Here is a 16,215-nt window from a genome sequence, read left to right on the forward strand (position 1 = left end):
CTGGTTTAGACTTGTGTATTGTACTCTGACCCTGTAAGGAGGCAGCATGTCAGGAGATGTAAACTAATATATTGGGTTGAGGAATGGATTTACGTCAGCTTATATTGAAAATCTGTACCAATATTAAGGTAGCATTACTGTTTCCATTTTATGAAGACACAATTTTATGGTACAATTTCATACCAAACCAGGACCTCTTTGGGACACTTTTTGTATGTCATCACAATTATTTCTACTATGGAGACTTCTGTAGTTAGAAAATTGTACTGAAAATGATTTCTTATCAAATGTTCATTTACAATAATACGAAAAACCTCTCTAGTCGGGACAGATCCACCCAGGCTTCCTGCTTTCCATTTCAGTACAGTTACACCAGCAGAGCAGTTAGAGCATGCTCACCTTTTTGCATCAGTCCCTGACCATGGAAAACGGGACAATTTGTAGGATACAGGAGAGACTGAGTGTGCACAGGTTTGTAGCAGGACGAGGATGAGTGCAGTATGTTGCATAACTGCTGGTTGAAGCATTTGGCTACAAGTAGGAAGACAAAGAATCTTGGGACCCGTGGTGTACTTTGCAATAGAATATTGTGAAGGCAGGTTTTGTGGCTGTAAATGATGCCTGCAAATATGAGGCTTTTTCGTGACATGGAGTAGAGATCTAAAAGTTACTACATTTATTTTAGCAAATAAGCCATTTGTTATTCAAATGCCCTCTGTAAACTAAGATCGGGATGCTAAGGGTGTTTGTACGGCGTATATGGTTGTCTAAATGTTACACAGAGTTGCCGTTGTACAGCCTTCTTAATGTGAAAACTGAGGAAGTGGTGAGGTCTAATTTTAACTCGGTGGATCTCTGGGACCACGCTGCCCCTTGATTCAGGTTCAAGAGTATGAATTGCATTCAAGGATTTACTGATTTGCCATTTCTTGGAACAAAAATGTGATTCAGCCACACGTCGGCTGCTGTCTCGTTTCAAAAAAGTGATTGCAGCAAAAGAAAAGAAGATGGAATTTCTTCTTTCCTGCTTCTTCTTCCACAGTCATGCTAAGTAATCACACATTCTCTATAGGCGCATGAAAAATTAAAAGCGAGGGAGATCCTGGTTGTGAGCAAACCTGTCGGCCTGCTGTGAATGTGACTGTGTGTTTCTGGGTCTCACACCATGCAGCAGTGGTTCGTCTGCGTGGGGCCACGTGGAGCAGCCCGTCCAGGGATGTGACAAGGGAGAGATTGTGGGCAGAGACGTATTTGAGGAATGTGTCTCAGCGCAGGGCGCTTGCCAGCATGGAGCCCTGCTGGGCGGCACACACCTTGCCGTGCTGGGAGCTGCTGTACTGAGGGCAGCTGGGCACAGGACAACAGCTCAAGCTGCTGGGTGAGGGAGATGGAGGCATTTTAATAGGGCAACCCAATTTGGGGCAAATGTGAGCCTTCACAAGACTCTGTTGAGCGCTGTCTGGATTGGTTACAAAATCCTGCCCATAAAACCAAGAAATGAGGAGCAGAGAAGCTGAATTGCTGAAGAACTGGAAGTTTAATCCAGATAACCCCGGCGCCAGTCTGACATTCTCACTCTTGGGCCGTCTTCACTTCTTGTTTTGCATTCCGTTAATGGCCTAAGCTCTTTTGTTCCCTTCCCTTTCTCCTTCCCACATAGATATTTCAACATATGTGTATGTCTGTGTATGTGGAATATTAGCAAAGCTGATACTTTGCTCCCTACAGAGTTCCTTGTGACCACTCTCTCATGTAACTAATCCATAGCAATGTATACTCCGACCAGGAAAATTAAAAGGTTGGGAACCACTGACCTAACTTCTTAGTAAGCAGTACAGCTGGCAATCAGCTGTAACCTGAGCTCCTCGTTATTGGAGCTGCCTGAGCTATTCATAGCAAAGTCAAATTGCTATGGGAATTGAGCTGGATTTATTTTGTTTGAATGCAAATTATCCCAGGTCAGACAGGCTCAGATCTTCTGCCCCCTCAAATTCATTTGCATCAGCTCTGCCAGGCTGAGTCTTTTATCTGGAGGATCTTCACTGGGGAAAAGTGGGTATGAGTAGAGAACTGCCTCTATCTAGAACATTTGCTTTGGGGCTTTGATGCAGTTAGCGTAAGGCACTCCAGAGCCAAGAGAAGAGGCTACCATCAGCCAGCCCTGTCTGGTGTCCAAGTGCATTGGGCAAGTGTCTCTCTCTCTTGGCTGCTCCTTCAACAGGGTCTTTTGTAAGGGAGGGCGAGTCTTTCAGGCTCGCCTGCCGCTAACAGTCACGATATGAAGTGTTCTTCTGAAAGGTCCAGCTGCCAAAGACCCATCATCACAGGAAGAGCTGTGTTTTCGCTAAGGAAAGCCTCAAGTTGGAGTCTAATATGAGTGTTCACAATGGGTAAATAAACCTTTTAAAAACTCAGTTGAAAATGGTTCGTGAAATCAGAAAGAAAACAAACCACCAAAGCCATTCAGTTTATTTAAAAAAAATCTCCTAGTTGACAGTGTTGTTTCCTGCATTACTTTAATATTTGGAGTTGCAGGTCTGATAGAGAGGAATGCTCCTGACCAGAAGCACTCAAGCACGCAGCTGTTAAGGCTAAATACCTACGCAAGAGTTTCTAGGTACTGATTTTAGTTATCTATCATCAGTTCTTTTTTTCAAGCTGCTCATTTTCTGTGTCACTGTGCCCTAATCTTATTTGGTTTGCCTTTATCACAACTATAGAAGCAGAAGATTCATTAAGAAGGCATGTGCTTTCCCCAGAATATAGGTACATTTGCACATTCCATCCACACCAAATCAATTCGCTGTACACCGAGGAGGAGAACCTTGCCAGGATATTTTCCTTGCACTCGATCCTTTGAGCAGCATGGATAATTCACAGTGAACTGTCCTTGGGTGAAGCTCTGCCCTGTCCAGGGGTGTGTTAAAGGTTTAGGCATCTTGAAGTCACATTTTGGAGATTTAAGAGGAACGTTAATGGTGCTCTGATTCTGTGCTATTGCACAGCCTAAATGCAGTCAGTGTAAGTCACTCTGGAACCAAGGGAAGGGGCTACCATCAGCCAGCCCTGTTGGTGCCCAGGTGCGCTGCACAAGTGTCTCTCTCTGACGGCTGCACCTTCAAGGGTAGCTCGTAAGGGAAAGGGAGTCTTTCAGGCTTGTCTGCTTGTTGCTGTTGCACAGAATCAGAGGACAGAGAGAGCTGCATTTTCTATGCTTCAACATTTCCAAAAGGTACACCTCCTCTCCCAGGCTAAGGATTCTCTTAATCTGTGTACTTGGTTACATGGAATCCTAGATTAGGGGATTAACTAAGAGACCTGAAGGCAACTGTGTTATTCTTGATGTCCTCTAGGTAACTACTCAGCTGTAAGACAGCACAGAGCAAATAGCAGGCTGCCTGTATTTTAGGAAAAATGAAGCAGAAATGCATTCATAAAATGTTTCCTGCTTACTTTGTGATGGATTTCAGAACTGTCATACCTAATATAATACCTAGATTCTGTCTCATAGTCGCGGGGATTTGCTTAAACAGGCAGTGCCCAAGCGCTTTGGGGAACCATTATAGCCAGGCGAAGAGCTGTCCTGATGGAATCATTAACAAAGTGATCCTGAGTGCAGCTTGGTAAACCTTCAGCACTAAACCTAAATGTTATTAGTGTAGAGTTAGTGTCATCACGCTGTAGTTTACATTGGTAATTTTCTTCTGTTCATTTATCATGCCTACTTCTGGTTTTAAAACCCCAAACCATGAGAAATGAGGGGGCTCCCGTACTGACAAGTATTTAATCGGTGGCAAAGCAATCCAATTTGTGTTAGTTCTAGAATATCTCATTACCCTGCAATAAATGCCAATTTAATACACTTAAATACCAACGTGCCTGGTTCAATTACTTTAAGTGGAGGAACAAATAAGAATATTTCCTTATTTGCCATATGTTGACAGAGGGTTGCATAAAGATCTTTTAAACAAGTTCAGTCAACTGCAGAAATACAAAGGCTCTATTCAGAGATAACACTGTCTTTGTTCCTATAGGAATAATTAAAGACAGGCAATTTTGTTACCTTGTTTTAATAATTGCTGAATGTTCTGCATAGCACTTTGGAGCAACCAAACAGAGTAGTCTTTCATGCCTAACTCACACTGGCAATTTAAACATTGTCCTCTCCTTCTGTCAGATCCTCAGATAATAAATTGCTGTATGATTAAGAACTCTTAACATTTAACATTTGCGAGAAATCTGTATTGTGTTAGAAAACAGAATAAATTGAGGGTTTTTTGTGAGTCACTTAAAATCTAAAGAAAAAATGTGATCTGCTGTGCAATTTTCAAGTCGGAATAGGCAACCAGTGATCCTAATGCTTCTTTTATGATAAAACTATTTGAGCGTGTATAAAGGCCATTAACTTAACCTAAACATTTGCTGTGGTACAGAGCCAGATAGTTCAATCTGGTGAAAGGCAGTAAAGGTCCGCTGAGGTTTTTCTCATCAGCCAAGGACTCAGTCCAATAAACCATTGCATTTGTGCTTCCCTGACTCTGGGGCAGTCGCCAGTAACTGCCCATGTCCAGACTTGATACTTTTCTAAGGGTGGGTGAATTTGGCAAACATAAAAGCTAGGGAAAAGTTAACTTCACTCTTTCATTTGGTGTGTTCGCATGCCTTTATGCTGCCTGGTTTGGGATAGGATCAAAAATGAGCATGCTTGGAGTTTTGCTCATGGGATTTCTGACTTCAGTAATACATGAGTATTACTGGAACCCTCCTGAGACCCCATTCTCACTCGTTTCCCAGAGCATGTTCTTTCCCAGATTGGAATAAATGCACTCTGGAAATGCTTGCAGAGACAATGTTCGGCTCAATGAGACCTCCTGGGTGCTTAACACTTTTTAAAAGTCAGTCATTTATTTAACAACCAAACCTTCCACTTTTTGTTGGAGAATCATGGATCGTGTCCCTGTCACTGTGCCTCGGAAGCTGATTTCAGTGCTTCGGGAACATGAGGGCATCTGTGTGACGTGCCCTCAGCTCCGTTAGCTGCTGCTGTCCCCTTGCAGTTCCTCTCAGAGAAGGGGCTGCAGGTCATAGCAGAAAGAGAATGAACTTCTTTGATTACCATGATTTACTGCCACTGTTTTGGCTGTTTGCTTGTGATGCTTCCCAAGGGTAAAGTTATCTTTCACCTCAGCAACACTCTCTGCGGTTCGACTCCTTCCTGCGTTGCCAGATATGTTGCTTGTCATTTTTTTCTACCTAATTTCACATCTTAATTTGCTCATTTTGATTATATTTTCCAGAGCATTGACATTTTGACCCTAAGCTGAGAGGTGCTCAATAACCCATCTCTCAGAGAGTCAGTTAGTGATATCGGGTATCTGCAATCCCAGGTCAGGCTGTACTATACTGCTGCCTATAATTCTTGGAAGTAGTTTTGCTTATGACTGTAGTAAGGTTATAGTCTCACATATTTCTCAGACTACCAACTTAACCCATTTCAAGAGGCGAGTCTACTTCATTACACGTTCTCTGAAGAAACAATGATTTACTTAGGCTGCTGACAAGGCGCAGGACTGCTTTGAGCAGCCTTGCATTAGCATTGGTTGGATATTCTTGTTTTAGAGGAAAGAGGAATCCAAAAGATGAATGTTGGCAAACTTAACAGGGCTTTATTCTTCCTGGGATTCCTTGGCACGTATGAGAAAACTATATCTTTACCCCATTCTCAAGGCTTGACCCAAACCTCATTCTAAGCAGCAGGCACTTTTTCCTCTGCCTGGACAGGTTAGCGTCAGGCTGCCGGTGTGTGCGCCGGGGACTGCCATCTCCACACCATGGGTGTATCGGAGTATGCATTTGAAACAGATCTGAAATCACCATTGTCGTTGTCTAAGCTGCTGTCCATGAAGTAGACCTGTTAGAAAATACCATGTAGACTCATAAATGTTATGCTGTGCTTGAGCTAGAAACCCAGTCTTTTAGCAGCTACGTTGCTTCTATTTGGAGCTGGCTGGCCACCAGCTGCCTTGGAGCATGTGCAGAATAGTTGGGGGGCCGATTGCAAACATGAAGATAATTTCTGTACTTGAAGGAACTACCATTATACATTTATAAAAGCTGAGGGAAGGCCCTCACCTCCCCATTAGTTTGTGATGGAACCTGGGAAAAGGTACAGGAGTTATGGGGAGACCTCTCCCTTCAAGCACACAGTGCAGTATGTTGTTATTTGAACACTGACATCTACCAAATTCTAGAGGCCAGTCTGGGCCCAACAGCAACTTCCAGCTGTTGTCAGGTAGGTTTAAGTTATGTGAGTAGCTTCATGTTCTCTGGATCTCCATTGTACCCTCTTTCTGCTGCTGAGATTCTCATTATTCAGTGTGGGAAACAGTCTGGCAGACAAAACCCATATGTGAGACATCTGAGCAAGAGGAGTTTCTCCTCCAGCAAGGGAATTCTTTGGTGGCAGAGATCTCTTTTGTGTTTCCTTTGTGATGCCAAAGTGACTGAGATTTAGCAGAGCATCAGGGAAGAAAATAGAGAGTTTGACTTTGGTTAAAATGGAGTATAGCTAACATGATTTCATGAGTTTTTACTGCAAAGTGAATGAGGAAATACTCCAATGCAGTGTTCCAGGAGATGATCCCAACAGTATTGTGATGTGAATACTGGATATATAAGCATCTTTGACCTCAAATAATATTAAATAGCTAGCAACCATAGTTCTTAGCTCATCTGTTCTTCTTCTTTATACTTAAAGGAAATTCTTAATTTACATTTTTATTTATTTTAAGTAGTATTAAAAACCGTACTTTGTCTCTGTACTTTACGTGCTGTAACACTCGTTAAGATGTGTTTGAATCAATGATTTGTGGTTTTTAGGAGCTGGACAGTTGGGAAATAACACAACAGAAGTTTTGGATCAATGTCCAGTGAAGTCTGTGGAAAGCTTTATGCCAATTGCAGCTGGCCTTTTGTCAAAGCTCTTACAATTTTGCATGAATATTTGGAACTAATTTAGTGGGTGTGAAACTGCATCTGACTCTTCCTTTCGAGAGATTTTTCATCTTGAGTGTATGCACACCCATCTAATGGTGTAGACGTCATTGATTTCTTTGGCTATTGTTTTAGCTGTTCTCAGTGAAGAAAGTGTGGGTTTTTACCACTTGATTTTGTGTATATACGCATAACACTGCATAAAGCATTCTGGGTATAAGTAGCATTCCCTCAACAACACATGAAAATTTTTTAGCCTTTTATTTAGTTGAGATACTCCTGTCTTTGTACAAACTGTAATTAAACTTGGCGTGATCAGTATTATATAGCTATATTTAGTGGAGACATTGCAGTTCATTTATTCATGTGTTTTAATTCTCAGTTTCATTTCACTGTGCTTCTTACCTCATTATTTACACCTAGTTAAACTCGTGTAACTCTGACAGGCATACGGTGAAGCTGTTGCTTTTACATTAATTAGCATGTAATGAAAATGCCTTGTGTGCATACAGAGAACCCAAAGCCATGAGGCTCTTCTAGTTTAGAGTGAGGGTTTGTCTGCCATTTCAGGACTGAGCTTTGTTAGAGTATAGGCAAGAGGAATAAGTTCTGAAAATCCTTCACTTGCTGTCACTGCTGTGTTTCTTACAGAGGGTCTGTTTTTTGGAGATGCTGCAACCTCAAAGAGTTAGGTTTACAGGCTCGTGAGCTGCCCAAGGCTTCACTCAGAGTCTGAGAATACGAGGGGAGACAAATGGATGCAGCCTGTAGGCTGTTCTTCTAAGAGGCCAATGAGAAGCCTGTTTGATATGTTAGACTGCGATTCTCAAAAGCCTTTCATCAGGGTCTAAAGTCAGTGGAAGATTTACCTGGTTCTGGACAGCCAAGATGAACATTTAGTGATTTCAAAAAATTCGCCTTGTTTTTCAGTTTATAATCTAATTTAAATTAAAAAAAAACCACTTGAAGCAGATATTTTATCATAATTTCCCTTGTCCAGATTTCATTTTGAGCTTCTTCTTCCTTTTGAAGCACACCAAGAAAACAGAATGAGTGCTTTACTTTAGTGATAATGCCCTGATACAAGGAATTTCACAATTTCATATTGGATTTGAAAGTTCCTTTAGCCCAGAGCTAAGCAAACTGTTCATAACAAACCATAAGGGGAAGGAATGTTGCTTTCTCTTCTCTTCTCTTCTCTTCCCTTCTCTTCTCTTCTCTTCTCTTCTCTTCTCTTCTCTTCTCTTCTCTTCTCTTCTCTTCTCTTCTCTTCTCTTCTAACAAACTGCTAGTTCCTCCAATTTATTGATTTCAAACTTTTTGCTAACAACACAGATTAGTGTGTATCTTTCCATTTACTTTCCAATGGCATGGAATATCCCTTTGAGAAGGACAGCAAATATGTGTTGTAAGGGAAAAAACCAGCAAATTCCACTGAGTGATCTCTTGGGTTTTCCTTCCCACCATATTCTCACAATTGCTGCTATTATTAGTGAGAGCCGCAGTGGGGGAGAGAGGGAAGAGACAGGAGTCCCTGGTCTTTTTCATGCTGTGTTGTCTAGACTTAGTAAAAATGTTAGATTTTGTCATCCTGCTTCCTCTCATGGTGTTATAATTGCAAAGAATCTGAACTAAAACTGGAGTTTTGACCTATTTGACCCTCTCCTTGTTGGGTCCCAAACCCATCAGGCTTTATGGAAAGATATAATTAAGTTCTGATCCAAGGACAAGCAAGGCCAAAATCTGGGCTTCAACAGACTGGAATTGCCTGGCAGTGTAAAGTTAGAAAAGATGTTTCCGTGCTGGTACCCTTCTTTTTGTGCTCTGGTGTTTCCTATCTGGCTGATTTTCAGCCAACATGGCCAGAACCCAAGGCCAGAATTCAGGCACATGCAAGGTGGGTATCCGTATCCGACAGTTCTTGCCCGACTGGCCCTTTGCAGCCCCCAGAGGGCTGTGTCTCTGCCAGCAGCCAGGTCAGTATTCCCAGCATTGCTTTGGAATCACCAAAGAAGTTATTTTAATGTGAATCCTTGAAGCCATCCCATACCTGAAGAGATGGAGAATGGCCTGTGATTGAGTGTTCCAGCTGCTCTGTGGTGCCGCCCTTTCCTCTTGACAACTTGATAGACCTAGAAGTTAGCAAAAAAGAAGGTATCTTTCATTTACACCACATTTTTCAATCAGGAGGATGTGTCTGATGTAAAACCCAAAGGGAGGAAGTCTTACTGGATCCTAGGGCCATTTCTGCTGGAAAATAAACAGAATATGTTTGTTAGGTGCATGGGCAGTGACCGTCCATGTCAAGGTGCGGTGTTATACATGGACAGGGCCCGGAATTCACATTCCCTCCCCAAATTCTCAGCCCACCTTTATAATGTTAGCTATAGAAATGACAGTTGGGGCTGTAACTTGGCGTACAGCAGGGACAGTTTCTTACAGGAAAATGTAGAACCCCTCTTTGTTCCAGATGGTTTGAATCATTTACAAAATGAATCCTACAGGAATAATTTCAGATGTGGAAACCTTTAAGATGGGGAAATAAAAACCAGATTCACTACATTTCTGTTTTCCAGCTGAAAAGAGAACTTGTGTAGCAGTGCCCAGCTATCCGTGCGCTCCAGTAGATAAAGGGTGCCTCTCAGAACCACTTCTGAATTGTGCAATGACACACGCCATAAGGATTAAAATATTAGTCTTCTTCCCTACAGGAAAGTACTTTGTCATGACCAAATATGATCTGACATTTGAAATATGCCAACTTCTTGCCTATAGTGAGCAGGCAGGTTACATTCTTGTCAGTTATTTAAAGTCTGTCTCTCACTGACAGAGGCAATTTTAACCTTCATATTGAATGTTCAGCAGATAGAGGGTGAGATAGGTAATTATGTACTCATGCTGAAGAAAGGAGAGGGGGAAATTTGTTAATCAGTATATCATCTCTGTTTTCATATTCTTTTTCAGGAGGCAATTAGATCCTCTCTGTTCATAACATGGAATCTCTTCTACTGCCAAAATTAAGATACCAGTATGATTTTATTCTTAGGCACCTGTGAAAGATGCCTATAGTGGGGACTTCTGCAGAGATAGCTTTGATTCGGGAAGACAGAAGTGAATTTCTGTGGAAAGGACATAGTGCGTGACCATAGGCTGTTGGGAACCTGTATATGTCTGAGAAATCTTTTCAGCTGGAATAGATTTAAAGTCAGTTTTAGTATTACCTTAGTAAACAGTTAAAGCTGTGAAGATTTCATATGTAACTTCCTAGTTTCACTTGCTTTTCATTTTCTGTTGAGTTTTCTTCACGGAAAACAGTTCTGAAAGTGCACAAAATGCACAAAATGCACAAATCCTTAAGAACTATAACGCCAATATTAGGCTTTCAAACTACTCTCCTCTTGATAGCCTGGCATTCTGCTCCTCAGAGGTTAGGCTACAGGAAAGCATCCATTTCAGAAGGAAAGAGGTGATACATGTCCAATGCGTGCATTTTCAATGAATGCTTTTTGAGGAAGGAGGTTGAATCATGATCTGGGAGGACTTAAGATGTTGGGCAAGATGGTTTGCAATTGACATTTGTTTGTCTGCACATAGTTTTCTGAAGCCTAAGAGATATGTAGTCCTCGTGGGATGTCAGTTTTGGCAGGAGGGTGTTGGCACGTGGTGGAGCCTCGCTGATCCAAACCAAAAATCTGTATGTAGTATTACGTATATAATGTAATAGAATTACCTGATGAAACTTCTCCTTGGTTTTTGACTCGGTAAAAAAAGGTGTTTATTACAACATGTTTTACAAAACCAAGAAATAAAATAAAATCATAACTGATTAATGAGCTGCATGGAAATACTTCCTCAGTGCCACCCACATTTCCCTGGCTATGATCCTGGAAACACTTCATCACATGTGAAGTTTTACGCACAGATACTATGTGAAAAATACCGTCTAGTTTTCCCATACTTCTGCTTTTCAAGGATCCAAGAAGGAAAATGATCTGATGCTTGCTTTCACTGAGCAGTTTTCTATTGTAGGAGGGCCTAAATTGTAAACGGTCTTTATGATGATTAGATTGCAGGGAGTTGATTACTGCATGATAGTACCCAAATGTTCAGATGCTTCAGCTTTGGGCTGCTGTACTATAACATGCTTACACTTCTACTTAGAGTAACCTGAAGTTTGGGGTTCCCATCTGATAACACCTTGTTCATGAAAAACCCTGAATCTTGATTTAAGTATTTTGCTTTTCTAATGTATGCATTTAGTAGAAGTTGCATTTTGTTTTTATGTGAGGTTGTATATCCTGTACACAAACACACATACAAGCAAATCTGTACAGTGAAAAATGGATTAACGGCGCATCTGAATAGTGCATTTATGGCCTCAAGATGTACGAGGGGAAATTTAGGTAGCATAATAGGAGGAATTTCTTTACCAAAAGGATTGTCAAGCACTGGCAGAAGCTGCCCACAGAAGTGGTTGAGTCACCATCCCTGGAAGTGCTTAAAAGATGAGTAGACGTTGTACTTGAGGACATGGTCTAGTGGCAGACAGCAGGGCTGGATCAATGTTTGGACTCAATGATCTTAAAGGTCTTTTCCAGCCAAAACGGTTCTGTGATTCTGTGAAATGATTCATGGTACTGTGTGAAGGTGCTATGCTGCCAATCCCACAACATTCTTGTTCTGTATTACTGAACTTGAAACCTGGTCATCTCCAAAGTGAAATAGTGCATAATTAATTGATAAGACTATCTAAATCATATATTGAGTAGAGAAGGATATTCCGAACTGTCTAGGTTTTGAAGGGAGATCACTTAGTTGCCAGCTGGGGTTAAACCACGATGCAGAGCTTGTGTGTTCCAGGTGTGAACCCTAACAGTCTTTCCTTCAATTTGGTTTGGTTTTTTTTTTTTTCAGTCAGGTTTGATAAGGACACGGAAGGTCGAGTTCCTTATATCTCCATTACCTCAGCACCTAGCACAGGAGCACAACTACACCTCCCCGGCTGGACACCATCCTCACGTGTTGTACAAACGGACTGCAGAAGAGAAGGTGCACCGGTACACAGTACAGTCCAACTCCAAACGCTTTTCTTTTGGTCATCACAGAATGCACACTTCCCACAAGTATCATGCTCAAGCGAACAGTTACCACCATGGAAGGTTTCAAAAGCAGCATTTTTGTGGACGTCGCAAGAAATGTATGTAAGGAAACTTTCTCTCCTTGTTTGAGATAGTGACTTTTAGAGACTGTCTGGCGATTCTGAGGTGTGGTTCATAGTCAACCTTGTCATGGAGACAATAATTATAAATAGTACAGTTATAGAGTGAAATAGATATGAGAAACCTGATTATTCCTTTAACTTGATGTCATCATCCATTGTATTAAGCCATCAGAAACACTGTTTAGTTTTCTTATTCCCTATCAAGGTTAAAAGATTCCTTGTCTGATTTTTTTGGACGTTGAAATAACTCTCGGTAAGCTGTTCTGGTTTAGATTGCTGCTTTGGCACAGCAAGGGGTGCCGAATCCCTGAACTGCTCTCTGTTAGTTTCAGAATGTGCAACTGACTATGCTTGAAGATGAGAAAAAGTCTTACAAGTCATTAATTTCTGAAAGGACAGACAAGAAGTATTTCAGAAGTCACCACTTGATAATGAAATTTTTAGCCACCAAGATCTTCAAAAAGAACCTCCCATGGCAATGGCTTAAATAATATTTTGGAGCCACCTCTTACAAACCATATTGGAATATATTCTCCTGCCAAGGTCTATTCTGAGTCCTTTATTAGGCCCTTGAATTGCAGAGCATTTTAGAGCCTCCTTGGACCCTATATCCATACTTACAGCGTTCAGCTGATTCTGTTTGAAAGCTGATCTCCCTCCACACTGAGTTTCTTAATGAGGGTCTCCAGGTCTCCACACTGCCCAGTCCAGGTTAGTTTAACCTAACCTAACCTAACAATGAATCCAAGCATGCTGAACAATAAGAGAGAAGGGAAAGGGAAGAGCACACTCCCACCTTTAGTGTCATGAAAGGAGCTTGTCTCACCATAGAATCATGGAGTGGTTTGGGTTGGAAGGGACCTTAAAGCCCATCCAGTTCCAACCCCTCAGCCATGGGCAGGGACACCTTCAACTGGATCAAGTTGCTCCAAGCCCCATCCAACCTGGCCTGGAACACTTCCAGAGATGGAGCAGCCACAGCTTGCCTGGGCAACCTGGGCCAGGGCCTCCCACCCTCGCAGAGAAACATTTCTTCCTAAGATCTCATCTCAATCTCCTCTGTTTCAGCTGATGCCTGTTCCCCCTCATCCTATCCCTACACTTCATGATAAAGAGCCCCTCCTCGGTTTTCTTGTAGGCATCTTTTAAAATTTCATACGCTGGCAATTTGTAAGGACAAGAGAAGCCATTGGATCGTCTTTCAAACTCTTCTTCACAATCTGAACGTTTGCAGATCATGAGAACTGGCTGGACTGTAGTCAGTAAATCATGCTTTAGCTATTGCTGCTGCTTTGGGTTCATTAGTAGCAGTGAAGTTGATTCAAGAGCAAAACTCCACTGCTCTTGGATTTACAAGTCAAACACCATGCAATCGTGTTGCTTTTAAAACAGTACATGGAAACCGATGTGCTGTGAACTGAGTGCTTCACTCTTGGGTGAGGCACGACTTAATGTCTTGTCATGCTTCCAGAAGACAAAGCTTCTTTCAGACTGTAAAGGACAATTGTGTGTAACGAAGGATACATTTTAAAATCTCACTAACACAGTCGCTTGCAAAGTTAACGATTGTTCTGAACGCCTTAGTTTCTGTAAGCAAACCACCTGTGCATTCTATGATATTCCTGATTTCCCAGTTTGGCATGGAAGGAAGTAGCATCTGGTTTAGCTCTGTCATTGGAATAAGTTTCTGATGAGGCACAGGCAGGACTCTTTTAGTCACCTGAGGCTCCCTCATTGTGTCGTGTTACATCCTGAGTAAAAAACCAAACCCTATTGTTATCCAAATAGCGTGTTAAAGCAGCCTTCGAGTTAATTCTTGATGTGAGGTACTGTAGGTTTATGCAAAAGAAGTGATAAATAACCGGAGCATTCTAGGATATAGGATATTGATTTCTTTCCCACTCTCTGGCTCTCAGAAGAAATGGAGCAGAGAGCACTCTCTAACCACTGTGCCCTGGGCCGTGCTACACAGCCACAGAGGGAAAAGCACACCCTGGCACTGGGTATGTCCCACGCCTGACATTTCCCGATACTAAATAAATCTGTTCCCAGCAGGAATAACCGCAGTGGCACGTTCAATCAAAGGCTAATGTCAATCACAGTAGCAGGCTGGCAGGAACCTTACACGTGGTGTGTGTCTGCTTTCTGCACTGACAGTTGGCCTCTCTGGGGAAAGGGGTTTTACCAACTGCTATGTCAGAAATGTGTGCCAAATGCCTCAGGAAGTTATCAGAAAGATGGGAAAAATGTAGATACTCTGTTAAAAACTCTGTGTGTGTTTTTGCCACAGATGCTACCATTTTATTAGATTAATTCCTTATTTTAAACTGCTTATTCATAAACATACAAATGTGATTCTCCCATTTCCTTCTCTCCCTGTAGCCATCCTTCCCTCAGGAATGAATCGAATCTTTTTTAATAAACACACAAGAACTTAGCCATAAGTATTAAATCACATGCTGTAAAAATAATCTGGGGCTGGAAACCTGTGATAGTTCATTTTCTAATGAAACTGTCCACGGGTGATCTGAACCCTTTCCAAAACTGAGTTGTGTTTCCTATTAGATGCACCAAAGCCACCCACAGAAGAGACATACATTCGCTCGGATGAGTACGGGACTTCTGCACGGTTCAAAAGATCATCTGCTAAAATTCAGAAAAATGGGAGTCTGAATGTTGAAACCCTTGTTGTGGCAGACAAAAAAATGTTGGAGAAACACGGCAAGGAGAATGTAACAACGTACATCTTAACAGTTATGAATATGGTAAGATGTGGTATAACTTAACGTGTGTTTTCCCTGTGTGATATTGTTACCCCGGAGTATGATTTTTCATTAGGCAAATAGATACCAAAAACAGCCGGGGCACCTTACACAAGCCTTTCTTCAGGCCTCATGTAATGTATTAGTCAAAAAGCTCTTTAGAAATACATCTCTAGATTATTAAGATTAGGTTAAGATTACTTTTTACAAGGGCATGTAGTGATAGGACAAGGGGAAATGGCTTTAAATTGGAAATGGAAAGATTTAGATTAGACATGGGGAAGAAATTCTTTACAATGAAGGTGCTGAGGCACTCGCACAGGTTCTCCAGGGAAGTGGTGGTGCCCCATCCCTGGAGGTGGTTAAGGCCAGGTTGGATGGGATTTGGAGCAACCAGATCCAGTGGCAGAGGGGTGGAGCTGGGTGGGATTTAAGGTCCCTTCCAACCCAAACCATTCCATGATTCTACAGTTATCACAGCTCTGGCAATGGTACTGTGGGGTTAAAAATATATATTGGGATATATTTAAAATGTTAAATTTTAAAATGCTTGTTATGTAGTACAAAAAAAGTCAGATACTATGAAACTTTCATTCAGTATCATGAAGCTGAGTCTGTTTTGTGTGATGTCTCTCCTTGAAAAAAATTTGTTTGAGAAAGCACAATTTTTTTTGAGAACATTAACTAGAAAATGTGTTTCCTTTGTGTCTGGTGCTCTTTAATTTTGTACTACACAACTTGAACTTTGAACAGGAGCCCAAGTACAGGACAAAGCCCATCGAAATCAATAGGTTTTCAAGTTTTTTGAGTAAGTGTAGTGATTCGGAGCATAATGCTTCTGCTTTAAGCTCTTTAAATGAATCCTACCAGGTATATAACTCCATTAATTTGTATTAAATATTGAAGCCCAAAACAGTAACTCGATACATATGTTTAATCTGTTTAAAAAAAAATGATGTATGTAGTTGATATTTCCTCTTCAATAATCACTGCAGGTCTCTAGTCTGTTTAAAGATGGAACAATTGGTAGTGATATAAACATCATCGTTGTGAGCCTTCTTCTTTTGGAACAAGAGCCTGTAAGTTGTGTCACAATTTGTGTGTTGTATAGTGCATTTGCTACTGCTCACGGGGAGCTCTGGGTGTTCCCACGTTCTCTACATGAACTTTCATTTGTGGATTCTTAAGACATAAAGCATGAGAAGAAGATTAAAATCACAAAACCTTCCAAACCCAGAC

The 16,215-nt window shown here is 41.5% G+C and overlaps 1 protein-coding gene across 1 annotated transcript in view; it reads left to right on the top strand.

Annotated features, from left to right (window-relative positions):
• The window catches only part of ADAMTS18 (ADAM metallopeptidase with thrombospondin type 1 motif 18), an 83,291-nt gene that overhangs the window by 19,326 nt on the left and 47,750 nt on the right, over nt 1-16,215 (top strand). The window contains exons 4-6 of the mRNA XM_054079173.1: nt 11,908-12,190; nt 14,780-14,979; nt 15,972-16,055. Of these exons, the coding sequence (XP_053935148.1) occupies nt 11,908-12,190; nt 14,780-14,979; nt 15,972-16,055 (567 nt within the window). The remainder of the gene's footprint in view (nt 1-11,907; nt 12,191-14,779; nt 14,980-15,971; nt 16,056-16,215) is intronic.

Source organism: Cuculus canorus, chromosome 13 (assembly GCF_017976375.1).
Source record: "Cuculus canorus isolate bCucCan1 chromosome 13, bCucCan1.pri, whole genome shotgun sequence".
Classification (NCBI taxonomy): domain Eukaryota; kingdom Metazoa; phylum Chordata; class Aves; order Cuculiformes; family Cuculidae; genus Cuculus; species Cuculus canorus.